At 40.0% G+C, this 20464-nt stretch overlaps 2 protein-coding genes across 2 annotated transcripts; one reads left to right on the forward strand and one right to left on the reverse strand.

Moving 5' to 3' along the window:
• The first annotated feature begins 69 nt into the window (after nucleotides 1–69).
• LOC128674063 (uncharacterized protein) lies at nucleotides 70–3782 on the forward strand. Its single transcript, XM_053752354.2, is given in 3 exon segments — nucleotides 70–797; nucleotides 901–1161; nucleotides 1297–3782. Coding segments are annotated over 3 exon segments (1098 nt in total). The 5' UTR covers nucleotides 70–239; the 3' UTR covers nucleotides 1576–3782.
• On the reverse strand, nucleotides 1880–20360 carry Set2 (SET domain containing 2). Its single transcript, XM_053752307.1, has 19 exons — nucleotides 20054–20360; nucleotides 18102–19871; nucleotides 17728–17856; nucleotides 16127–16426; nucleotides 14931–15021; nucleotides 14212–14364; nucleotides 13566–13786; nucleotides 13102–13241; nucleotides 12775–12905; nucleotides 12174–12517; nucleotides 11544–11682; nucleotides 9248–9429; nucleotides 8712–8808; nucleotides 8022–8172; nucleotides 7289–7393; nucleotides 6779–6882; nucleotides 6418–6567; nucleotides 5896–6177; nucleotides 1880–5323 (listed from the first exon to the last, which is right to left on the reverse strand). The coding sequence occupies exons 2-19, from the start codon at nucleotides 19838–19840 to the stop codon at nucleotides 5165–5167; spliced, it is 4617 nt and encodes a 1538-aa protein (XP_053608282.1). The 5' UTR covers nucleotides 19841–19871; nucleotides 20054–20360; the 3' UTR covers nucleotides 1880–5164.
• Between the last annotated feature and the right edge of the window lie 104 nt (nucleotides 20361–20464).

Raw genomic sequence — 20464 nt, forward strand, 5'->3', positions numbered from 1 at the left:
GTTAGGGAGACAATGGTTATTTATTACAAATCATGGCTTTTTAATTACATGGATGGATGGATTTTCTATCCTTATTTATTTTTGTCGTGGGTTCCAAGTAGGTATGTAAAACTAAAAAATATGAACAGGGTATGAATGCATGACTTCCGGGTTGGGGGAATACGTGCGCTGTGGAAGTCTCCACATACACGACTAGTGTGCAAGTAGTGAGAGGGTGTCAAAAACAACCCCGAGTCTCCATGACTACAACAGCCGAGGCGTCAATAATACCACTTCACACACTTATGTAACATACACTACTATCATATCCTATTATGATGGACAACGCTACCGCCCAAGCACGGTCCATTCTCGGACCGACCAAAGATGCAGAGTTCCTGCAAAGTTTCGTCAGGGTCGGTGTTGATGATGAAGAAGAAGAAGCGCCAGTCGTAAAAGATTCAATCAGCAAGCGCGCTCCAACGTCCGCAGACAAGAGCGCCAACGGCGACGATGAAGAGATTAAATTGTCAGCTTTGGAAAGGAAGAGTTCTCTTAAGCCGAAGAAGAAGAAAGATCGTAAGCCGAAACGCGAGAGACGTCGCCGTGAAGAAGAGTTATATACCGACAAGGACCGTGCAGCGGCCGTGGTGATGGGGTCTAAGGATATCAAGCTGTCGTTGAATCAGAAGGACAAAGCAGAGCGTAGCAGTGCCTTGTCTCTTCCCGAAGAAGCTGATGCTGGCACGTTGCTGGCGATGTCGAGAGCTGAAATGATGAGAGAACGGTATCGCACCGCTGTATCTTTTGTAGATAAGGTAGATTTACGCTTACAGTATACATTCATTCCCCAGATCAAATGAAAGATTGCCAGTTCGTCGTGCCTACATACTTATGTATAAAATGTATTTCCTCTTTCAGGCAATAGAATTGGCCCCAGAAGAGAAAGCAGCATACGTGGCCCGCAGCAAATGTTATCTTCTGCTGGGAGAGCCCCGTCTCGCCCTAGAGGACGCTGAAACTGCTCTGAAACTGGACCCAAAGCATGCGAAGGCCTTGCTTCAGAAGGCCGAAGCTTTGTACTACTGCGGCGAGTTCGAACTAAGCCTGGTCCACTTTCACCGGGGATTGAAGGCTAGGCCTGACTTGAGCCATTTCAGACTGGGCGTGCAAAAGGCACAGGTTCGTATTTTTTGTCATGTCAATTATGGGGAGACCTTTGCTCCGCAGTGGAACACTTCGATAGGCTAATAAAAAAAATAGACTTGTTAATTTATTTATAAAAAAATAAAATTGTTGAACGATGTTTAATTTCAGGAAGCCATAGAGAACACCATCGGCTCAGTGAAACCTGATATGAAGAAAGTCTCCAAGAAACCACCAAACAAGCGCACCATCTCCAAAGCCCCGCGGCCTGCCCTTGGCCCGCTGATGTCCGACAAGATATACCTGGAGAACCTCCTGAAAAACCCGGATCTGGCCATTGCCGATAAGAAAAACGATAAGGTGACAAAGCAAGCTGAAGAAGCCATCAGGTTCCTGGAGAATCGAGAGGAATTCTGGAGACAGCAGCAAACCTCTAAAACGCAATTTTAGATTGGAGTTGTGTTTTGGACGCTTCTTACTGCCTGCAGGATTGTTCTTGTATTCTAAATGGATCAAATTTTATGATATAGTTATAGGATTTAATGTAGAAAATACCTAAATAAGAACAGTTCTTGATTGATATTATAATTAGATACCTTTTAAAACTCACTTGTTACATTTCTAATATATTATTTTTCTTTCGGTTTGCAAAACCAAAATTTTTCCACTACATAAAATATTTATGGATTAAGTTCGCCATTACTTGGTTAATTAATTTTAAGTACCTATCAAGTTAAAAATAAAACTAGATATATAAAAGACATAACGTTTTATTTGTTCCATCGGCTTCGAATTCTCACATCTTGGGCTCAGGCCACAAAATAAACATCCTCTCTAACAACGCGAAACATTTGCGACTCACATGCCTTATATACAAAATTTACAGTTTAAACGCTTACACTAGACTGGTTCTACCTAGTACACTAAGTTCAAGTCAGAATTTACAGGAGTTCCAAAAAGTTTTTGACAAAGACACATGCCGTGTCTCGCGAGGTATAAAAATGAACGTAATAACTAAATATCAGTCGGCCATGACAGTGAATGAAAAAAAAATTACATTCTTGATTTAGGCCCGATGCGCGCGTTGTCGATCATGTGCAACTACGAACGTCGAACATGCATGGCTTAAAAATAATAATCAGTCCGGAAAGATCGGTATATTTTTCAGATCAGTCTAAGTAGACTGATCTGCAGAACTAATATTGCAGATAAAATGTCTTCTTTGTCTTGACTAGCTGAACAAAACAGCCTTAACATTGTGGAAAAATATGGATTTAGGCAGTATGATTACTGTAACGACGACAAGTTTAAAGCTTCGTGGAACACCTGTATGTATATCAATATATTGAAACCTACAGTAAAGTTGCTTTTAACAACTTTAAATTAATATGTCAATAATGACTATAAAGTCTTCAATAAAAAAAAATCATTGATTTATGATTCAAACAGCAGCTACTTAGCATAAACCACACATTAGCAACTCGACTATTACATAGCTTAATGAATTGGACAACAGAAAACAAAGCTATATGGTGTATTTTTTTAAATAATATGTTTTGAAATACTCAATAATGTCTTACTAGGTATATTATGAACGTTATGGATTTCTATGTAGTCTCATACTTTTCAAATGTTTTTTTTTTACATTTCAGACCTAAGGTGCAATGTATGTGTCGCCTATATTCACTTCCTCCCCACTAAAGGTTGGCCCCCATGGGGCTCGTAACTGTACATCACAACTACGTTATTGATGCTCCACCATATAGCTAACTAGTAAACGTCCGTCCATCAAGCCGTACCACGAGCAACTGTATGCCACTTCACTTCAGCGATACGACGTATATATCACGGTAGCGGGGAGGGGGTGAAAATATACACATACACTACAAAAGAGATTAGTCAAATACTGGTTTATATAATGACAATCATTAATCAAATGACTTAATATGAACTTCATTGTTGAGCTTAAGATTTTTTTTCAATAAACTTCATATTTTTACAAATTTATCTCATTTTCATATTATAATCATAGATTGTCTTTTTCAAAATGTAACATTTGTGTTGAAGGAAAATAACTCTTTTAATTGTACTCAAATCGAGTACTATAATTGATTATAATTAAAAAGAAAACATTTTCTATGTTACTTTAAATCATTGATATTTATGAAAATGGGACTAATATAATGTCTTATACATTATTGATTGTATAGTTTGAAAAGAATATAATGTCGATTGTGTAGATTACGATAATATGTTAGAAATGGTCAACATTTCGCTGTAGATCATTGTCATGATATAGATCTCACACAAAAATAAGATTAAACAGTTTGTACAGTTCTATTAGTTAATTATAATAATACTGTGTACTTCATTGCAGTTCATATTCGAGCTAACCTCATGTCCATACACATTGATGCAGTCTGACCAATGTATTTTATAGGAACCATAAATCGAATTCTGATCTCGTTGGAAAGCTTCTAAACGAAAAGAACATAGTAACCATAGATTTTAACTGTCCTCTACACCTCTTTACACCTTTCTTTAAAATAAGGCTGTGGACTTCTCACCAAATTTCTTCGAATAATATACATTTTCCTGTAGTAGGTAGTTAATATTCTAATGTCACTGAAAAGTACAAAAAAGCTAGAGTCCGCGCCTATCAATAACATATCGGCCAGGTTGTTGTTGCCAGCGACTGTGGTACTTCTTTAGTGGCACCGACTTTAGGAAAATACGTCTTTTCATGTATGGAATAGAAGTCACACGCATAGTTAGATAAATTATATATTATTTAGTCAGATTACATTCTCTAAAACTGGGTCAATATTAGAGATCATAAAAAAAATACCATTTTTTACATTCACTTGTGGCATCAACACAATTCAGTAATACATAAATCATAACCAAAGTAAAATGACTATTTATAAACTACATTAAAATTAAATGAGGGATAATTTATGATAGAAAACTATTTCTTATTACCTAATATTTACAATTGGATTCAACGTGACTTAGTCATGACGAATGGTAAGCGACAGTGATTAATTTGGCAAATAATTCATAGAAAATTTCATCTTAAGACATTTGAGCACTAAAATGCTTGAACACATATACTTATACTATGCAAAGATGTCATATTAAAATATGCGTCGAAAGGAAGATTTTTCTATGAAATATTTATTTTTATTATAAAAAGTATCTACTTTTTCACGAGTTATCATAAATTGAATAGTCAATATAGTTGAAAAGCGGGATCTGTTTGAGGAAAATAGCTTTTTACTAACATCGGTGGTGTTAGTCATACAATCCCAAATAACTAAACAAGTGTCCAATTCATTCGTAAGCAATCAACGTGAGTGAGAACATCAGAAAGATTGAATTTTACGTGACGCCACGGGCCGCGTGAGTCCTGTTACTATATGGCTAACGTTTAAAAAAACCAGAGCTCATGTGCACAACGAAAACGTTGAAATTGTCTATGGAAGTCAATCTTTCACTACAACAGCGCCCCTAGTGGAGAGGCAACCATTGTTTTTGACTCGAAGTTGTTATGTTTGAGTTTTACTCCTGATAATGTCTAACACAATGACTGGCGGTACTATACTATACTTAGCCCTGTATCTTATGACAAATGTTTTCCTAGTTTGAACTTCACTTTGTTCAATACTCCAATATCCTTTCAACCATTACAATTTATTAGTCTTCTTTCTTTCAATTACTTTTTTCGATTATTTCAATAGGTGAACTATTTATCATCAATAACACAAACACAGGAACTAGCTAAGTCTCATTACATTTTATCCACTTGCGTCTTGAAAAATATGACAGGCTTTATTTAATTGGTAATAGTAATATTTTCGGCCATCTAGAACGAAGGTTTCTAAATAATTTGATTAATAATTTTCGAAAAAAAATTTTTTTCAGTCTGCTTAAATCCAAAACGCACCAAATACTGTTTTATAGTTCCACCACTTGACATCTGTAGTCACTTCACTGGCGTATAGTATCCTCAAGACGCGAGCGTGATGTGCCGCGGCCGCTAGTCGGCCTCCTCAGGCGGCCGCCGGTACACGGGCCCGAACTTCGCCATGTATTTCTTCACGAACATCTTCGCTTTCGACCGCACTGAATCCGTCACGATTAACTCTTCTACTGACTGACAGTGCTTCAGCTCTTTCAGCATCACGAAGTGGGTTAACTGAAAGAATTAATGTCACTGTAATATTTACGACTAACTTGACAAAACTTTTGACTATGAAACTATACTGGTGCTTACAATGCTAAGAACTTTTTGATGCAAGTTACATCTGTGATCCTCCTTTCTTGATATAGGCTATATCTTTAAACGCGCAAGAAAGGGAGGCAACAAATGAAAGAGATAGCAATATGTATGTATGTATGTATAAATATATATTCAGTTCTTAACTGTGCAGGCTCCAGTATTACCTATAGCTTCATGCATTAGACATATGTTGGATTGTACTAGCAAATAATACAATTACAATTACCAATACTTGCTTTCGCATTCGAAAGTAAATGTAAAAATTACTTTTAATTTTTTAAAAATCCCAAAACAATAACGACAGCGATTTCTCCCTCAAAAATTTCATTTTTTGGCGGATATATGAATAATACATAAAGTAGTTTATAAATTCATAGGAAGAAATCGGTCTTAGAGATAAGACCGTCAATTGTACTTAGATAATTGTATTTTAAGTTTCCTAATTATTATGGTGTACTTTACAATATTCTAGTAAAATAGCTCGTTACCTTCCTAGCAAGATGCTTGAAATCGGCCGTGCACGTAATCCTCCCCACCGGCGCATTTTCATGTCTGTATGGATTAAGATGGGATACCATGACCCGCGCCATATTGCTTCTGAATTGCTCCTTCTTCCTCCTCGCCAGCTCCTCCACGTCCACCGCGGGCGCTGGCGGCTGCTGGACCACCGCAGGGCTGGAGATCTCCGGGGACTTCTCGGGGACTGCCCGAGGCTTATCCTCGTCTGATTCCTCTTCGGAATCCGTTTCTGAGTCTACTAAGTCCACCATCTGAAAGTGGAATAGATTTTACATAGCATTGGATGGAAATTTGGAATCGTTTTGTTAAATATACAGTACAATATATTAATACATTGTTAGAGTAGATAAATGAGGTCGTTGTGTCATCTTGGCTAGCCAGGTTTACAGACCAATTCATTTCATTCGGTTTTCATGGCAAAAAAAAAAACGAACGGTGAACAATATACTATTTTGTAAATGGTACAATAAAGAGTGATCTACCAAACTAACCTTGAGATCAGGTAGCAGCTTGTCTTGCTTGCTGGCTGCGAGCCTCATCTTGTGCAATAATTTCTCCCGCCGTCGCCGCAACTTCTCTTTTGTCTGTTTGTACCTCTTCACTTCTAGTCTGCCCGCCAGCTTGTCCTCCTCCGTTCGCGGCTGTGAAAAACGCACAAATTCCTATCAAATCAAAATTATGGGCAATATGGTTTTTTTTGTTCTAATTAAAGTTGAACATTAATGCGATACAGCTCCATATATATTTTGTTTTTGTCATTAAAAAAAATGTCTAATTTGATTAATTCGAAGATAGCCAGTATAAGTGTCTGTTTTGATTGATGATGTGAAGATATATTAGTGATGTACTCACACTGATGGGCCTCTCGGAGACGAGCCCCGGGCGCCGCTTGCGCGGGCGCGGGCTCAGCAGCGCGCGCTCCGGGATCAGTCCGTTGTGCGACTCTTCTTTGATCACTGACAACACACGACACGACACAGTTCAGTGACATTCATACTATCGGTCGGACAGAGGAAGTCGGACCACGTGGCCAGAGCGCAGGTCTTACTAAAGATGAAACAGCTGTAGTCAGGGTTGTCACGATATATGAATAACGTAATACTGTATTAATTTTATTTTCCAAAAGTTCCAGCCCTTGATTTAGCTCCCAACGCGTTATGAATATGGAAGCATTGGGAGTTTAGGGGCAGCATCCCTTCTACGCATCTCTCAACCCATTATATATTAGAAATATAATAATAACAATGGCGGAGGAAACTATCAAATGCCACAATGAAATTTGAGACAAGCTATACGACATCTGAGAAATCTATAAATGGATCTGACGCAAAATGGCTATAAAAATTTTATTTAAAATCGTACCTTCATAAATTCCGTTGACTCCTTCGACCATCTTGCCCTTGCGGTTGACGACCGAGGTGTCAACTGTACTTGGTTGTTCTTCCTCTTCTTCTTCCGAACTGTCATCTGGAATTTTTAATAAGAAAAAAAATTCTCAAATCGACTGCTTCGGTGATTGAAATGTTTCTCTTAAAATTATCTTGTTAATCCGTGCCATGTTAAACTGAACCGGAAATATTTATTAATATTTTTTACCTTTATATGCCATGTATGAAGTGCGTTTTACCTCCCATTGTCACTCTGTGGTCTGACAGGTTAAAATCTAAGTTTTATTGCCTTCTTTGTATGTGTTTTCGTTCTCTCATTCGCGTTGCCGGTATTTTTCAATCTATAATCGATATTTATCAATGGTTTCAATAAAAAACAGCAACTCTATATATAAAATAAAAAAAATTGTGCTTAGCACTTTGTCACTTTGTGGAACAATGTTTTCATATATTTGTCATGTTTTTAGGTCACAGTTTGGCTCATAACTTTTGTTATATATGTATCTGTTTAAATATAAATGCGTTTGTGAGGATATGTGCATGTGTGTATATGTGTTTGTTTGTTATTCTTCCACGCAAAATCTACTGAACCAATTATTGTGAAATTTTGTATACGGGTGGAATAACACATAGGGAACTTTTTACCCCACAATTCCCACGGGAGCGAAGCCCCGGGACGCAGCTAGTACCTGTAGCGCGTTACAAACCTGGACTAGGCGGCGGCGGCGGCGTGGGCGGCGTCCACTGCGGCTGGCGCAGCTTCACGTGGTAGTAGTAGCGCCGGCCGCGGGCGTCCGCCGCGCTGCGCCACAGCGACGGCAGCGGCGGCGCCGCGTCCGGCGGGAGCCCCGCGGGCACCTAGTTCAAATTCAAATCAGAAATTAAACCTTCACAGGCACTTTTTCCCGACAATTTTTTAGATTAAATAATAATTTCTCACAAGCTACAAACTACTGGCATTTCGGAACGACCACTGCTGAGAAGAAATGCCGAAAGTAACTCAGTAAATTGAACAATGTTGGTCCTTATCATGCTAGCTTGTGGAGTGATTTAGATACATATATTTGTAACTAGTTGATAGTAAGTAGATATGCTGTTACAACTATATAATACGACATATATCCTTCAATACATGTGTTAATTATTTAGATAGATTAGAAAGTAATCTCGCCGAGGTCCGCTTTGCTAATTTTTCGTGTCCATTTCGCACGGTCATCGACATTCCCAGTTGTCAGATAATAGACACACATATCATCCTTGACGCCATCAAGTCGCCTAGCCGCGGATAATAATCCTAGTAAGAAGGAGATTCAAAATCCATTGGGCTTGGAACACTAACTGCATTAATCAGTCACAAAAATCATTTGGTAGAGGTATAAAAATATATATAGTAGTACCTGAATGGCGTCCTGCATGGGCTGCGGCGGGAAGGCTGCCGGCAGCTGCTGCCCGAACATGAACCCCGGCATGCCGAACCCGCTCATGCCCATCATGCTGGAAGGCAAGGTTAAAATTTACACTTTGCAACCAAGCATATGGACATAGTTATAGACACATCTTTTTATAACTTATAATACTATCTTTGTAACTTGTATTCTGTTGAAGTTTATACATATTGTTCTTGCTCTCAATAAAGATAATATAAAGACATTTAGTATTTTACAGAGACATTATAATTTACGGGACTAAATGGAAATAAATAGACATTTGACGGATCTAAATACTAATAACATTAACAAGGACAGAAATTAAAACATTACGAAATATTTGTGTTTATAGATGCTGTGAGAAAGAAGAGAAAGTCATTAGTAGATATTTAAAATATTCTGAGTTTCTACAAAATGTGGCATTATATTCTCCGTAACTTTTGATAACAGTTATCTACTTAGTTAAAGAAAAAAAAAATATTCCCAAAAAAAAAAAACATACTAACTTTGGCTGTGGCATGCAGAAAGGCTGTGTTCCAGGGAAGGGCTGGCAGAAGGACGGGAACTCCGGGCCCTGCATCCACTCCGGCGGCATGTCCTGCATCATGCCCGGCATCATGCCCCCCATGCTCATGTTGGGCATGTTCGGCATATTCGGCATGTTGCCCATGCCGCCCGGGAACATTTGCTGTAACGAAACAAACAAAATATTAGTGGCCTTGTTTGTGTTAATTTTATAACATTCATAGAAGCGGCGGTGGTCCACCCGCTTGTTAACCGAATGGTTCCAGGTTCGAATCCTACTCGTGCCGCATGTGTTATTGTACCAAGTGTACAATAACTCATCTTGCTGCCTACTGCCTGACCTATCCATCATACAGAACGCGGTTTAATCGCGGTCCAGTGTTACAACTGCTTTGAAACTTCCATTGCGTTTGGTTTGCTGAAGCCTTAAAGGTTGTATACTGAGTAGCGGCCGCGCTCACCTGGTAGTAGTGCGCGGGGTCGTACTGTACGGTGGTAGTGTAGCAGCGGCCGCGCTCACCTGGTAGTAGTGCGCGGGGTCGTACTGTAGCAGCGGCCGCGCTCACCTGGTAGTAGTGCGCGGGGTCGTACTGTACGGTGGTAGTGTAGCAGCGGCCGCGCTCACCTGGTAGTAGTGCGCGGGGTCGTACTGTACGGTGGTAGTGTAGCAGCGGCCGCGCTCACCTGGTAGTAGTGCGCGGGGTCCTACTGTACGGTGGTAGTGTAGCAGCGGCCGCGCTCACCTGGTAGTAGTGCGCGGGGTCGTACTGTACGGTGGTAGTGTAGCAGCGGCCGCGCTCACCTGGTAGTAGTGCGCGGGGTCGTACTGTACGGTGGTAGTGTAGCAGCGGCCGCGCTCACCTGGTAGTGGTGCGCGGGGTCGTACTGTACGGTGGTAGTGTAGCAGCGGCCGCGCTCACCTGGTAGTGGTGCGCGGGGTCGTACTGTACGGTGGTAGTGTAGCAGCGGCCGCGCTCACCTGGTAGTAGTGCGCGGGGTCGTACTGTACGGTGGTAGTGTAGCAGCGGCCGCGCTCACCTGGTAGTAGTGCGCGGGGTCGTACTGTACGGTGGTAGTGTAGCAGCGGCCGCGCTCACCTGGTAGTGGTGCGCGGGGTCGTACTGTACGGTGGTAGTGTAGCAGCGGCCGCGCTCACCTGGTAGTAGTGCGCGGGGTCGTACTGTACGGTGGTAGTGTAGCAGCGGCCGCGCTCACCTGGTAGTAGTGCGCGGGGTCGTACTGTACGGTGGTAGTGTAGCAGCGGCCGCGCTCACCTGGTAGTAGTGCGCGGGGTCGTACTGTACGGTGGTAGTGTAGCAGCGGCCGCGCTCACCTGGTAGTGGTGCGCGGGGTCGTACTGTACGGTGGTAGTGTAGCAGCGGCCGCGCTCACCTGGTAGTAGTGCGCGGGGTCGTACTGTACGGTGGTAGTGTAGCAGCGGCCGCGCTCACCTGGTAGTAGTGCGCGGGGTCGTACTGTACGGTGGTAGTGTAGCAGCGGCCGCGCTCACCTGGTAGTAGTGCGCGGGGTCGTACTGTACGGTGGTAGTGTAGCAGCGGCCGCGCTCACCTGGTAGTAGTGCGCGGGGTCGTACTGTACGGTGGTAGTGTAGCAGCGGCCGCGCTCACCTGGTAGTAGTGCGCGGGGTCGTACTGTACGGTGGTAGTGTAGCAGCGGCCGCGCTCACCTGGTAGTAGTGCGCGGGGTCGTACTGTACGGTGGTAGTGTAGCAGCGGCCGCGCTCACCTGGTAGTGGTGCGCGGGGTCGTACTGTACGGTGGTAGTGTAGCAGCGGCCGCGCTCACCTGGTAGTAGTGCGCGGGGTCGTACTGTACGGTGGTAGTGTAGCAGCGGCCGCGCTCACCTGGTAGTAGTGCGCGGGGTCGTACTGTACGGTGGTAGTGTAGCAGCGGCCGCGCTCACCTGGTAGTAGTGCGCGGGGTCGTACTGTACGGTGGTAGTGTAGCAGCGGCCGCGCTCACCTGGTAGTGGTGCGCGGGGTCGTACTGTACGGTGGTAGTGTAGCAGCGGCCGCGCTCACCTGGTAGTAGTGCGCGGGGTCGTACTGTACGGTGGTAGTGTAGCAGCGGCCGCGCTCACCTGGTAGTAGTGCGCGGGGTCGTACTGTACGGTGGTAGTGTAGCAGCGGCCGCGCTCACCTGGTAGTAGTGCGCGGGGTCGTACTGTACGGTGGTAGTGTAGCAGCGGCCGCGCTCACCTGGTAGTAGTGCGCGGGGTCGTACTGTACGGTGGTAGTGTAGCAGCGGCCGCGCTCACCTGGTAGTAGTGCGCGGAGGCGGGCCAGCGCTCGCCGCGCATGCGCTGTCGCTCGGCCGCGGCCGCCGCCTCCGCGAACGCGCGCCGCCGCTCCTCTTTGCTCATCGGCGGCACCGCTGCCAGCACGCGCTCGTTCAGCCTAACGATATACACGTACTATCGATATCGGCCAAAGTAAGAAGTAAAAAATAAGTTTTTTAAAGTAAAATAAGTTAATCTGGAGAACAGTAAAACTAAATTAAAAACTTAAGATTAATTAAGGCCCCGAAGTTGCCTCTTCATAACTACTAGAAATAAGCTGACTGACAGCGGCTGAACATACATTTTCCAAACTAAGTACACATTCAATTAATTTCTCTTTCAAATAAATAAAATATTGTCACGAAAATGTAACACCGTCTTAATACATTTCAAGTCGGCGGAACATTTTAATGTAAATGACTACGTTTTTTGGCTGAAAATTCTTAATGCACGGCGAAAGAAGTCGAATCTTTCGTAACAAAATTTAACATTTAAACTTTCTTGATCCTATTGTCAACTCCTCTTACAAATGTTTACCTTATATCAGTTTTGTTGTCATTAATCTCACATGCTATAAACTTATTTTATATTAGTAAAATTACGACTCACCTAATACTCCTCCTGCCATCGGGACTGCTCCTCCGTTTCCTCCTATCTCTGTCATCTCTATCTCTGTCCTTATCTCGGTCCCTGTCACGATCTCTGTCTCTTTCTCTATACCTATCTCTCTCTTTATCCCGATCTCTATCCCTGTCTCTTTCTCTCTTCTCCTCCCTATCTCTTTCTCTCTCCCGCTCCCGGTCGCGGTCTCGCTCTCTATCTCTCTCTCTGTCTCGCGTGCGGTCTTTGTCGCGCACTTCTGTAGAGTCCGCCGCCCTTCGCTCGACATTAGCTTGTCGCTCGTGCTCTTTCATTTGTTGTATGCGCTCCTTCTTCGGGATTTTGAATACTTCCTGTAATTTTAACGAATAAAATTCCACGCTGTTTCACATTATCTTAATTACTATATAATTAAATAAATAAATAAAATAAATTACTTTTATATCTTAGCATGTCTTTTTATGATTTTACAACAATATAAATTAAAATAGACTTTTTAGGAAATCACTTTAGTGGTTAATATATATTTTACTGTTCATATTTAATGTCACTCAACATTTTATGAGTAATAAGAAAAAACGGATTTTTCTTCTAAAAATAAACATCTTACTTTCAAACTAGACCATCGCTCCAGCAGTTGATTGCAGAAGTTTTTAATTTTGTCGTTCATTGCTGCCGTGTCTTTCTTATCCGGAGATGCGGCTTCTTGACTGCCGCTGTTCGGAAGCTCCACTGGTAGGCCTGGAAAAGGAAATTATCACAATAAAACTGATCAGCGGCGGGCTAGTAGTTTGTAGCTTGACTTATCCTATGTACATGATCTCCCATGTCTCAGCCAGCGCTCCACGTGAAGAATCTGAAGAATCTCCTCTCCTGCACCATAGTTTTGTTCATAAGATAGAGAAAGAGAGAGAGGGAGAGAGAAAGAAATACAAACCTGTGGCCTCATCAATGAACACATGCGGCTGCTGGTCGGCGGCGCTCAGCCAGCGCTCCACGATCGTGAAGAATCTGCTCTCCTGCACCATCGTCTTGTTCGTGATCGGGAGCCGGTCCACTGTTTGCAGCATTTCTAACCTGCGGTAAAATATGTGCATTATTTTCTTGACTTTTCGGACCCCAAGCTCCGACGCTCTATGGCTGAGTGAGAAACCGGGAAAACGCTGAAAGAGAGTATAGAGATATGACTTCCGAAAAGATAAGTCAACATCATCATTTAGAAATGAATATCGGGTCCAGTGTGAGAACGTTTTCTGCAAATTAAATACGAGTCAATAGTTTTCCGTGAAGACAATAATATGGTAATATGGTACGATAGGACATAGGGTACTTATCATCTCGGAAAATCATCGCGGGCCAAGCCGCGGGCAACAGCTAGTAAGAAATAAATACAAAACTAACTTGAAGTCCATTGGCGCATCATTGCACCAAGGCGCCAGCAGCCTCAGCCCGCGGTAGTCCAGGAACAGGCGCCTGCAAGGCAGGTCGGCGTCCCGCAGTAACCGCAGCAGCGACGCTTGTGCCTTGCGACTCTTGGCTCTGACCACGGTTCGGGAGAGACGCAGAGTGTGGCTCTGATTCTTGACGCCCGTTCTACCAAGCAACTCCAGTTCTTCTTCGATCTGAGATAGAGGACGGTAATTTCTAGCAGATATTTAACTATCTTGTGTATTGGAAAGTATATTATTTGGTTTCAAGACTTCGTAGATTCAAGGTTTAGTACGTTGAATCTACGAAGTTCAGTGTTATTTTTGAAAATAAACTGATGAATTCTTGAAAGATATGAGTGCGAACATTCCTCCCGTGATATTACAATATACTTATAACCAAACGTTGCTTATTAACTCCAGAAAGTGAATCAATTTATATAGATATCACGACTATATATATGCTTTATAAATTAGCTTAGGAGCTTAAAATAACTTCAAAATTAATAATTATATGATGAATACCAAAGCTAAAGAAACGTAGTTTATATTGTGCACTGTTAGGGTTTAGGTGTTGTTTTATAGTTGTAAATAAATAAATAAATAAAACAATGTCTCACATCAGCGTCTTGCACGAGATCAGCTTTAGGTTTATACTTGCGCTCCCGCTTGGGGCGGCGCACGCGCGGCTTCTCCTGCAGCTGCGCGTCGCCCGCCTCCGCGGCTGACGACTCGTCCGCGCCCGACTTCGATGTGGACACGTCTTCGTCTTCCTGGAGAATGGAGTCGCAATGCTAATGTTAGTTTGGAATTAGTGCTAATTTTATTTGGAAGGCAATAAAAATAATTGTAAGGTTTTTCCGATTTTGCAATCCTATCTTTTCCTCCCAAAAAGTTCGGAAGACAAGCCTGGTTCCAAAAATCTAACATAAAATATTTAACCACAAATACAACATAATAACGTAGAAATTATTAGGAAAAAACGGGTAGTAATTTTTTCCGGGAAAACCCAGGAGAAATCAATGCCATAAAAATGCCTTCAAATGGTAATACCGCCATTAGTAAAGTTCGTTGTTTCTTACAAATCTTATTATGTATACAATCGTACCTATCTTTTTATGATTTAACAGTCAATATAAACTAGAACGACAAGGCAAATCACTCCATTAATATGCGTCAATAATATAATGCATAATGACCACGACCCTCAGGCATGTAGAATACGACTACAAGTCATGTCAAAACTGTTGACACCTTAGTACTCGTAAGAAAAGACGTAACAATACAATGTAATTTTGTGCAAGTTTTAAAAAATAATAGTCGAATAATAACGAGATACCTCCTCATCATACTCGTCATCAGAGTCGGGCTCTGCGCCGATCCAGCCGCGGCAGTGCAGCGCCCCACAGTAGCACCGCTGCGCCACCTTCCTGCAGAACCACGCAAACAACACATCTCAGCACCTCACGCTACGTGCGCTGGGCGCTGGAATCCACATTGGAACACATCTTCACTAATGGATATTAATGTTATAAAGAAACAAGATTTGAGGTTTTTTTTTGTAATAAATAAACTAAACTACTAGACAGATTCTTATGAAATTTGATACATAGATAGACGAAACATTCAGAAATAACTAGGCTTTTTTATTTTTTTATGGTTTTATCCGAGCGAAGCCGAAACCGGCCGCTAGTTCACTATGTTCTAGTAAAATTTTATGTTACCTTATCTAAAAAAAATGACTGTATTTCTAGGTGTTGCCTATGTTAATTGATATAGCAACAGGAATCATATAACACCTTTCTCTATATATATTATTTATTAATATTTATAATACATTTATAGATAAACCCTGAATACATTACTCTTTTTACAAATAGTAGTTGCTATAGGAAGTCAAAAGTTGTATTAAATTAATAAAAAAATAAGTAAATTTAAGTCCAAATACATCTATTGTGAACATTGTTATCAGCATTTGTGTCATTTCAGATATAAAGGTTATGTATTTCAATGTTATTTAAAACCATTAGATTGGTTATTAATATTGAAAACTTTTTACAAAGCTACCACCAATCTTTGTCAATAGGCCGTCTTTTAACAACCAGTGCATGTTAATCAATAACGCCAGACACCTAATATTGATTTGTAACTGACCTAGGTCAAGTAAACACTACCGCCTAGTAACTATCAGTATTACCTTTCTCAAGACAATGCATAATTTGTAATAAAAAAATCTATCTGTGCAAATAACAGTACACAGAACAAATCCAACTATAAAGTAATTTTTTTCACAAATTTTTCATTTTTGGTACAAGTTGTTAAAGCATGATAAAAAAGCATGTCCTCAATTTCAACTCAAGCGGAAGTAGGCAAAAATAATTGAAAGTAACTATCTGGAATGCAATTGTAAAATATGGCAACCAAAATAAAGTCAGCCTATTATTATTATTATTTTTAACTTAATTTGCAAGATTTGATTACAGACAAATGGGTCAGGTATTGAGGCAAGGCTTGAAAAATAGTAAAATCACTCACCCAAATCTCTGGAACTGGTAATCAAACGTGATCTCTTCTCCAGCTACAATGTCACGTTTGCTGAAGAATCCAATCCTCAGTTCTCCGTTGACTGTCCACTTCTGTGTTTCCGCATTGGGATCACACGAATGGTTGATGAACCGGGAGATGTTTCCTTTGGTGGTGGCGTCTATTACAGTGTCGCCCTTTAGGGACATGAAGTAGTGGTGGAGGTTGTTCTCGTCGGAGTAAGCTTGGGCCCGCTTATAGAACTGATCGTAGTCCAAAACCTCCCCTATATACTCCATCAGGAATTCGCCTCTGTAAATATTTTTGTTCAGTATTAATTTTAAGTATTGGGATTTTTGATATTTGTATAGAATATCATACTATTCTAAATAGATGAGAAAATGTAAATATAAATTTATTTTAAAATGTTGTAAAAAGAAACCCATAAAACACAATATTACATTTAAAGAAAGCACTGCACAAGATACTCATATTTAGTTCAAGTTAATATTAATATTATTCATCAAGTTAATATTATTTCAATATTACAAGCTTACTATTAAATATAATATTTCTGTTTATAATACACCATTTACATTTAAAAAGCACTACACAAGATACTCATATTTAGTTCAAGTTAATATTAATATTATTCAACAAGTTTTATTTCAATATTACAAGCTTACTATTAAATATAATATTTCTGTTTATAATACACCATTACATTTACATTTACTAACACACCATTCCAGTCATATTCATGTAAATTAATTGATGTATTCATATTCTACATTTGCCTTATGCATAACTAATTATGAACAATACAGTACACATGTAAAAGAAGTAAAATAGCTCTCAATAGAAAATATTTTTCATTTTCAATTTTGTTTGAAAAATAATTGTATTTTTACTTCTGTCATATTATTATTTATCATAGAAAGTATGCATAGTGTGTAAAGTACCATTATTTTTGTACATGATATGCACAATAAGATATCTAGATTTCCCAATATTTCCATAGCCTTAGCCTCAAAGCACAGCTAGTATTTGCATACTTTCATAGTACAATAAATTATAAATAGAAAACTGGCAATTGCTTACATATTGAGACCTTAAAAGCAAACACGAGGTATTGGCATAATATTTCACCGACAGGAGGATAGCTCTTACTACTATTCTAAATTAATATAATTGGCTATTTCTACTCGAAAAGAGAAAAATAATAAAAAACCGTTAATAAGCCTACAGTGATCACAGATATAACAATAACTGTATATAATAAAGAAAATAATGCCAAAATTGTTTTATATAATGTATACAAAGTGTTAATGTTATTTTATTACTAAAACACTTCGCACAAGCAAACACATTTTAAGGTAAAAGATATTTTCTACAATGAACCACAACACTTCAATCGCAGATCTTAGTCATATAAGTTTGATATTACCAAAATCTGTCCAATAACAAAACAGTTGTATTATGTTATCAGAGATGAAATTTGAATAATTAGTTAATTAATAGCAAGCATAGCAAGCATATAGAATTAGATATCAAACCCTGGAAATCACCACAAAGCAAAAGCATGGAAAATCACCCATATTTATAAAACTTACGATGGTATATCAAGTTCTGCCTCAACACCGCATCCTTTCTTATCAGCATAAAATACCTTCAAGGCAGCATTTTCTTTGTTTTGGAACCTCCTATTTGTACATCTTTCGCCAACTGGACAGCGTGAATTGCTGAAATATAAATACACAAGTTAGGTCTGTCATTACAAGATCTAAATAGGAAAAAAAAGTCCAGATGTATTAGGTTCCATCATTTCATTTGATACAGTAAGCATTATAGATAATCTTTGAAAAAGAATAAGTTAAAAAAAGCAAAACAAAACCAAGTCTTGTTTTTTTTTAAAATAAAATAATAAACTTCGCCCTACAGAACACATAAAATTTCATTAAAAATTATATATAAAAGTGTATATTACCATTCAATCATCAGCAGTCTATTAAGACAGTCCTCCCCACAAGCTAGCTCCCCTCGACCCAACTCTTCTTTGGTCATAAAGCAGTCACAAATCATCTTCTTGGTTTCTTTACTTATCATTCTCTCACACAAATACTCATTCTCCTCTAAATGTACATATTGTTTCATCCTTTCATCAATAATTCTGTCATAGTCCTCTTTGCTCAGTGGAATGACTTCTTCTTCGAGATTTTGAGCTTCAGCCACAGTTGGCAAACGCTGAGGCAAGCTTGGACTAGCCAATGGAGAATTGGCTGGTGAACCTGCACCCATTTCTAGCTCACTTGATCTACGCCATCTTGATTTTACTTTCACAGGCATATCTGAAGGCACAGGAAATGATGGGGAGTTTGGAGCATTATTCAACATTGCATCAGAAGGCTTCTCCTGACTATCTGAACCAATCTCCTCCAATTTCAACTTAGTCTGTGTTATCAGAGCTTTTTTCAAAGGTGTCTTTACTAAACCATAACCTTTAGTCTTTTGTTTCAAATTGCTTATAGTTTTTATGCGACTTGATCTCCGCACACCAGTTGGTGATGATTCAGCAGAATCATTGGAATTATTCTGGTTTGCTTCAGTAATTCTCGAGGAATTACTGTCGTCAGATAGGGTGGAGCTAGGTGTTAAACTGGGATCAGGGCGGGTTAAATGTTCATTTATATTCTCCTTGGGGAACTGAAGGTCTGGAGTAATGCAAACAGGTGGTGTAGAATGAGATTCACTATATTCCATAGGTGAAACCATAGATTCCTGTGATGAGACAATATTGAGTTTCTCAAAGTGTTTCTGGACATCTTCATCTTGTTTTTTATTTTCATACTCAACATGATCTACTTGTGGGCTGGTTTCATCTTTAGGGCTGCTAATATTGATGCTGTAATATAATTCAGGGTTGTCATCTTCCACTATTTGTACTATTGTGATGACTTCATCATCATCACCACAATATTCAACATTCTCACACTGATCCATATCTCCAGATGGAATATTTTCACTAATAGAGATATTTTCACATTTTTCACTAAGCTCCTGCTCATTAATTGGTTTATTTATATCTAAGTCTGATGGGAGAGGCACAAATGGTGGTAATGTCTCCACACCCGTCTTATCCTCATATCCAATATTCTCATTTTCAAGTATATTTTCTTTGGCTGCAGGACTATGTTGCATCAGTAGCGTGGGAGAAACATCTCTTGAACTACACTGACTTTGAGTAACACTAATAGAATTGATAATAGGACTGACACAAACTCTGCTATTTGTGTCTGACTGGCTCTCTGGCCCTGCATTAGAGTCTGACTCTGAGCTGGCACAGGGGTCAACAACCCTCACTTCAAGACTACTGTTAGTCTCACTGTCACTGCCTACCTCATATTTCCTCATAAATGCTTCATCACTGTTAAACAGGCGATATTTACCGAATTTCTTATGTAAGGCCACCACTGGCACTTTAGCATTTTTTAAGATAATAGAGCTAGATGACTGTGGGTCTGTTACTGTTGTTACAGAGTTAGAAGTTGTTGGTTTTTCTGAAGTTTGATTTTGTGTTTCGTCTACTACTTCAGTCGAAGCGGGATCTGTAGAGGACTCGCCATCAACAGCCGACGCCGCAGGACTGTCTTCATTTGGCTGCTTGTTCCGGCGACTTGCTCGCCGCGATGTCCCCGGATTTGCGCCCGCCTTCTTACGCTTCGCCATATTCTTTACGATAACTTCATCTGCTAACAACCTAAAACAATTGGCCAACTATAAAACAATCATGGGCGGGGGACTAATGGGACTACACTGTGACCTCTTTTGATCGTTATTGTTTCTTGTTTCTGTCAATGCCACATGGGTTATTATGTCCTATAAATCATTATAACCATAATTACTCATAACCAAACACAAAATTGAACACATCACACTTACTTTGTACTATTGTGCTCTGTAACATATTAATTCAAATCCAGACTTTCCACAGCGTTACCATACCACCGGTTGGCTGACCATCAAAAATTATTTTGTTTGATAAATCTGACAGGAGCAAGCCGAGCGAGCGATTCAGAAAGTTAGCCAAAATGGCAAAAATAAATTAATTGTTATGAATGACTTTAATAAAACTACAACACATTTTCACAGGAGGAAAGATATGTAGGAAATAAATAATTCTATCGTCTTTCTTGATTCGATTTCTGCTTCTCTCTCTCAATCAATTTTTTTTGTTGTAGTGTAGAGTAGAAAGAGATTTTTACACTGGAAATAATAGTGGCAAAATTTACATTCTTTTCCTTTGGCTGGCAACATTAACTATAGACCAAAGAGAATACCAAAGACTTCGAT

Source organism: Plodia interpunctella, chromosome 1, assembly GCF_027563975.2.
Source record: "Plodia interpunctella isolate USDA-ARS_2022_Savannah chromosome 1, ilPloInte3.2, whole genome shotgun sequence".
NCBI classification, from domain to species: Eukaryota; Metazoa; Arthropoda; class Insecta; order Lepidoptera; family Pyralidae; genus Plodia; species Plodia interpunctella.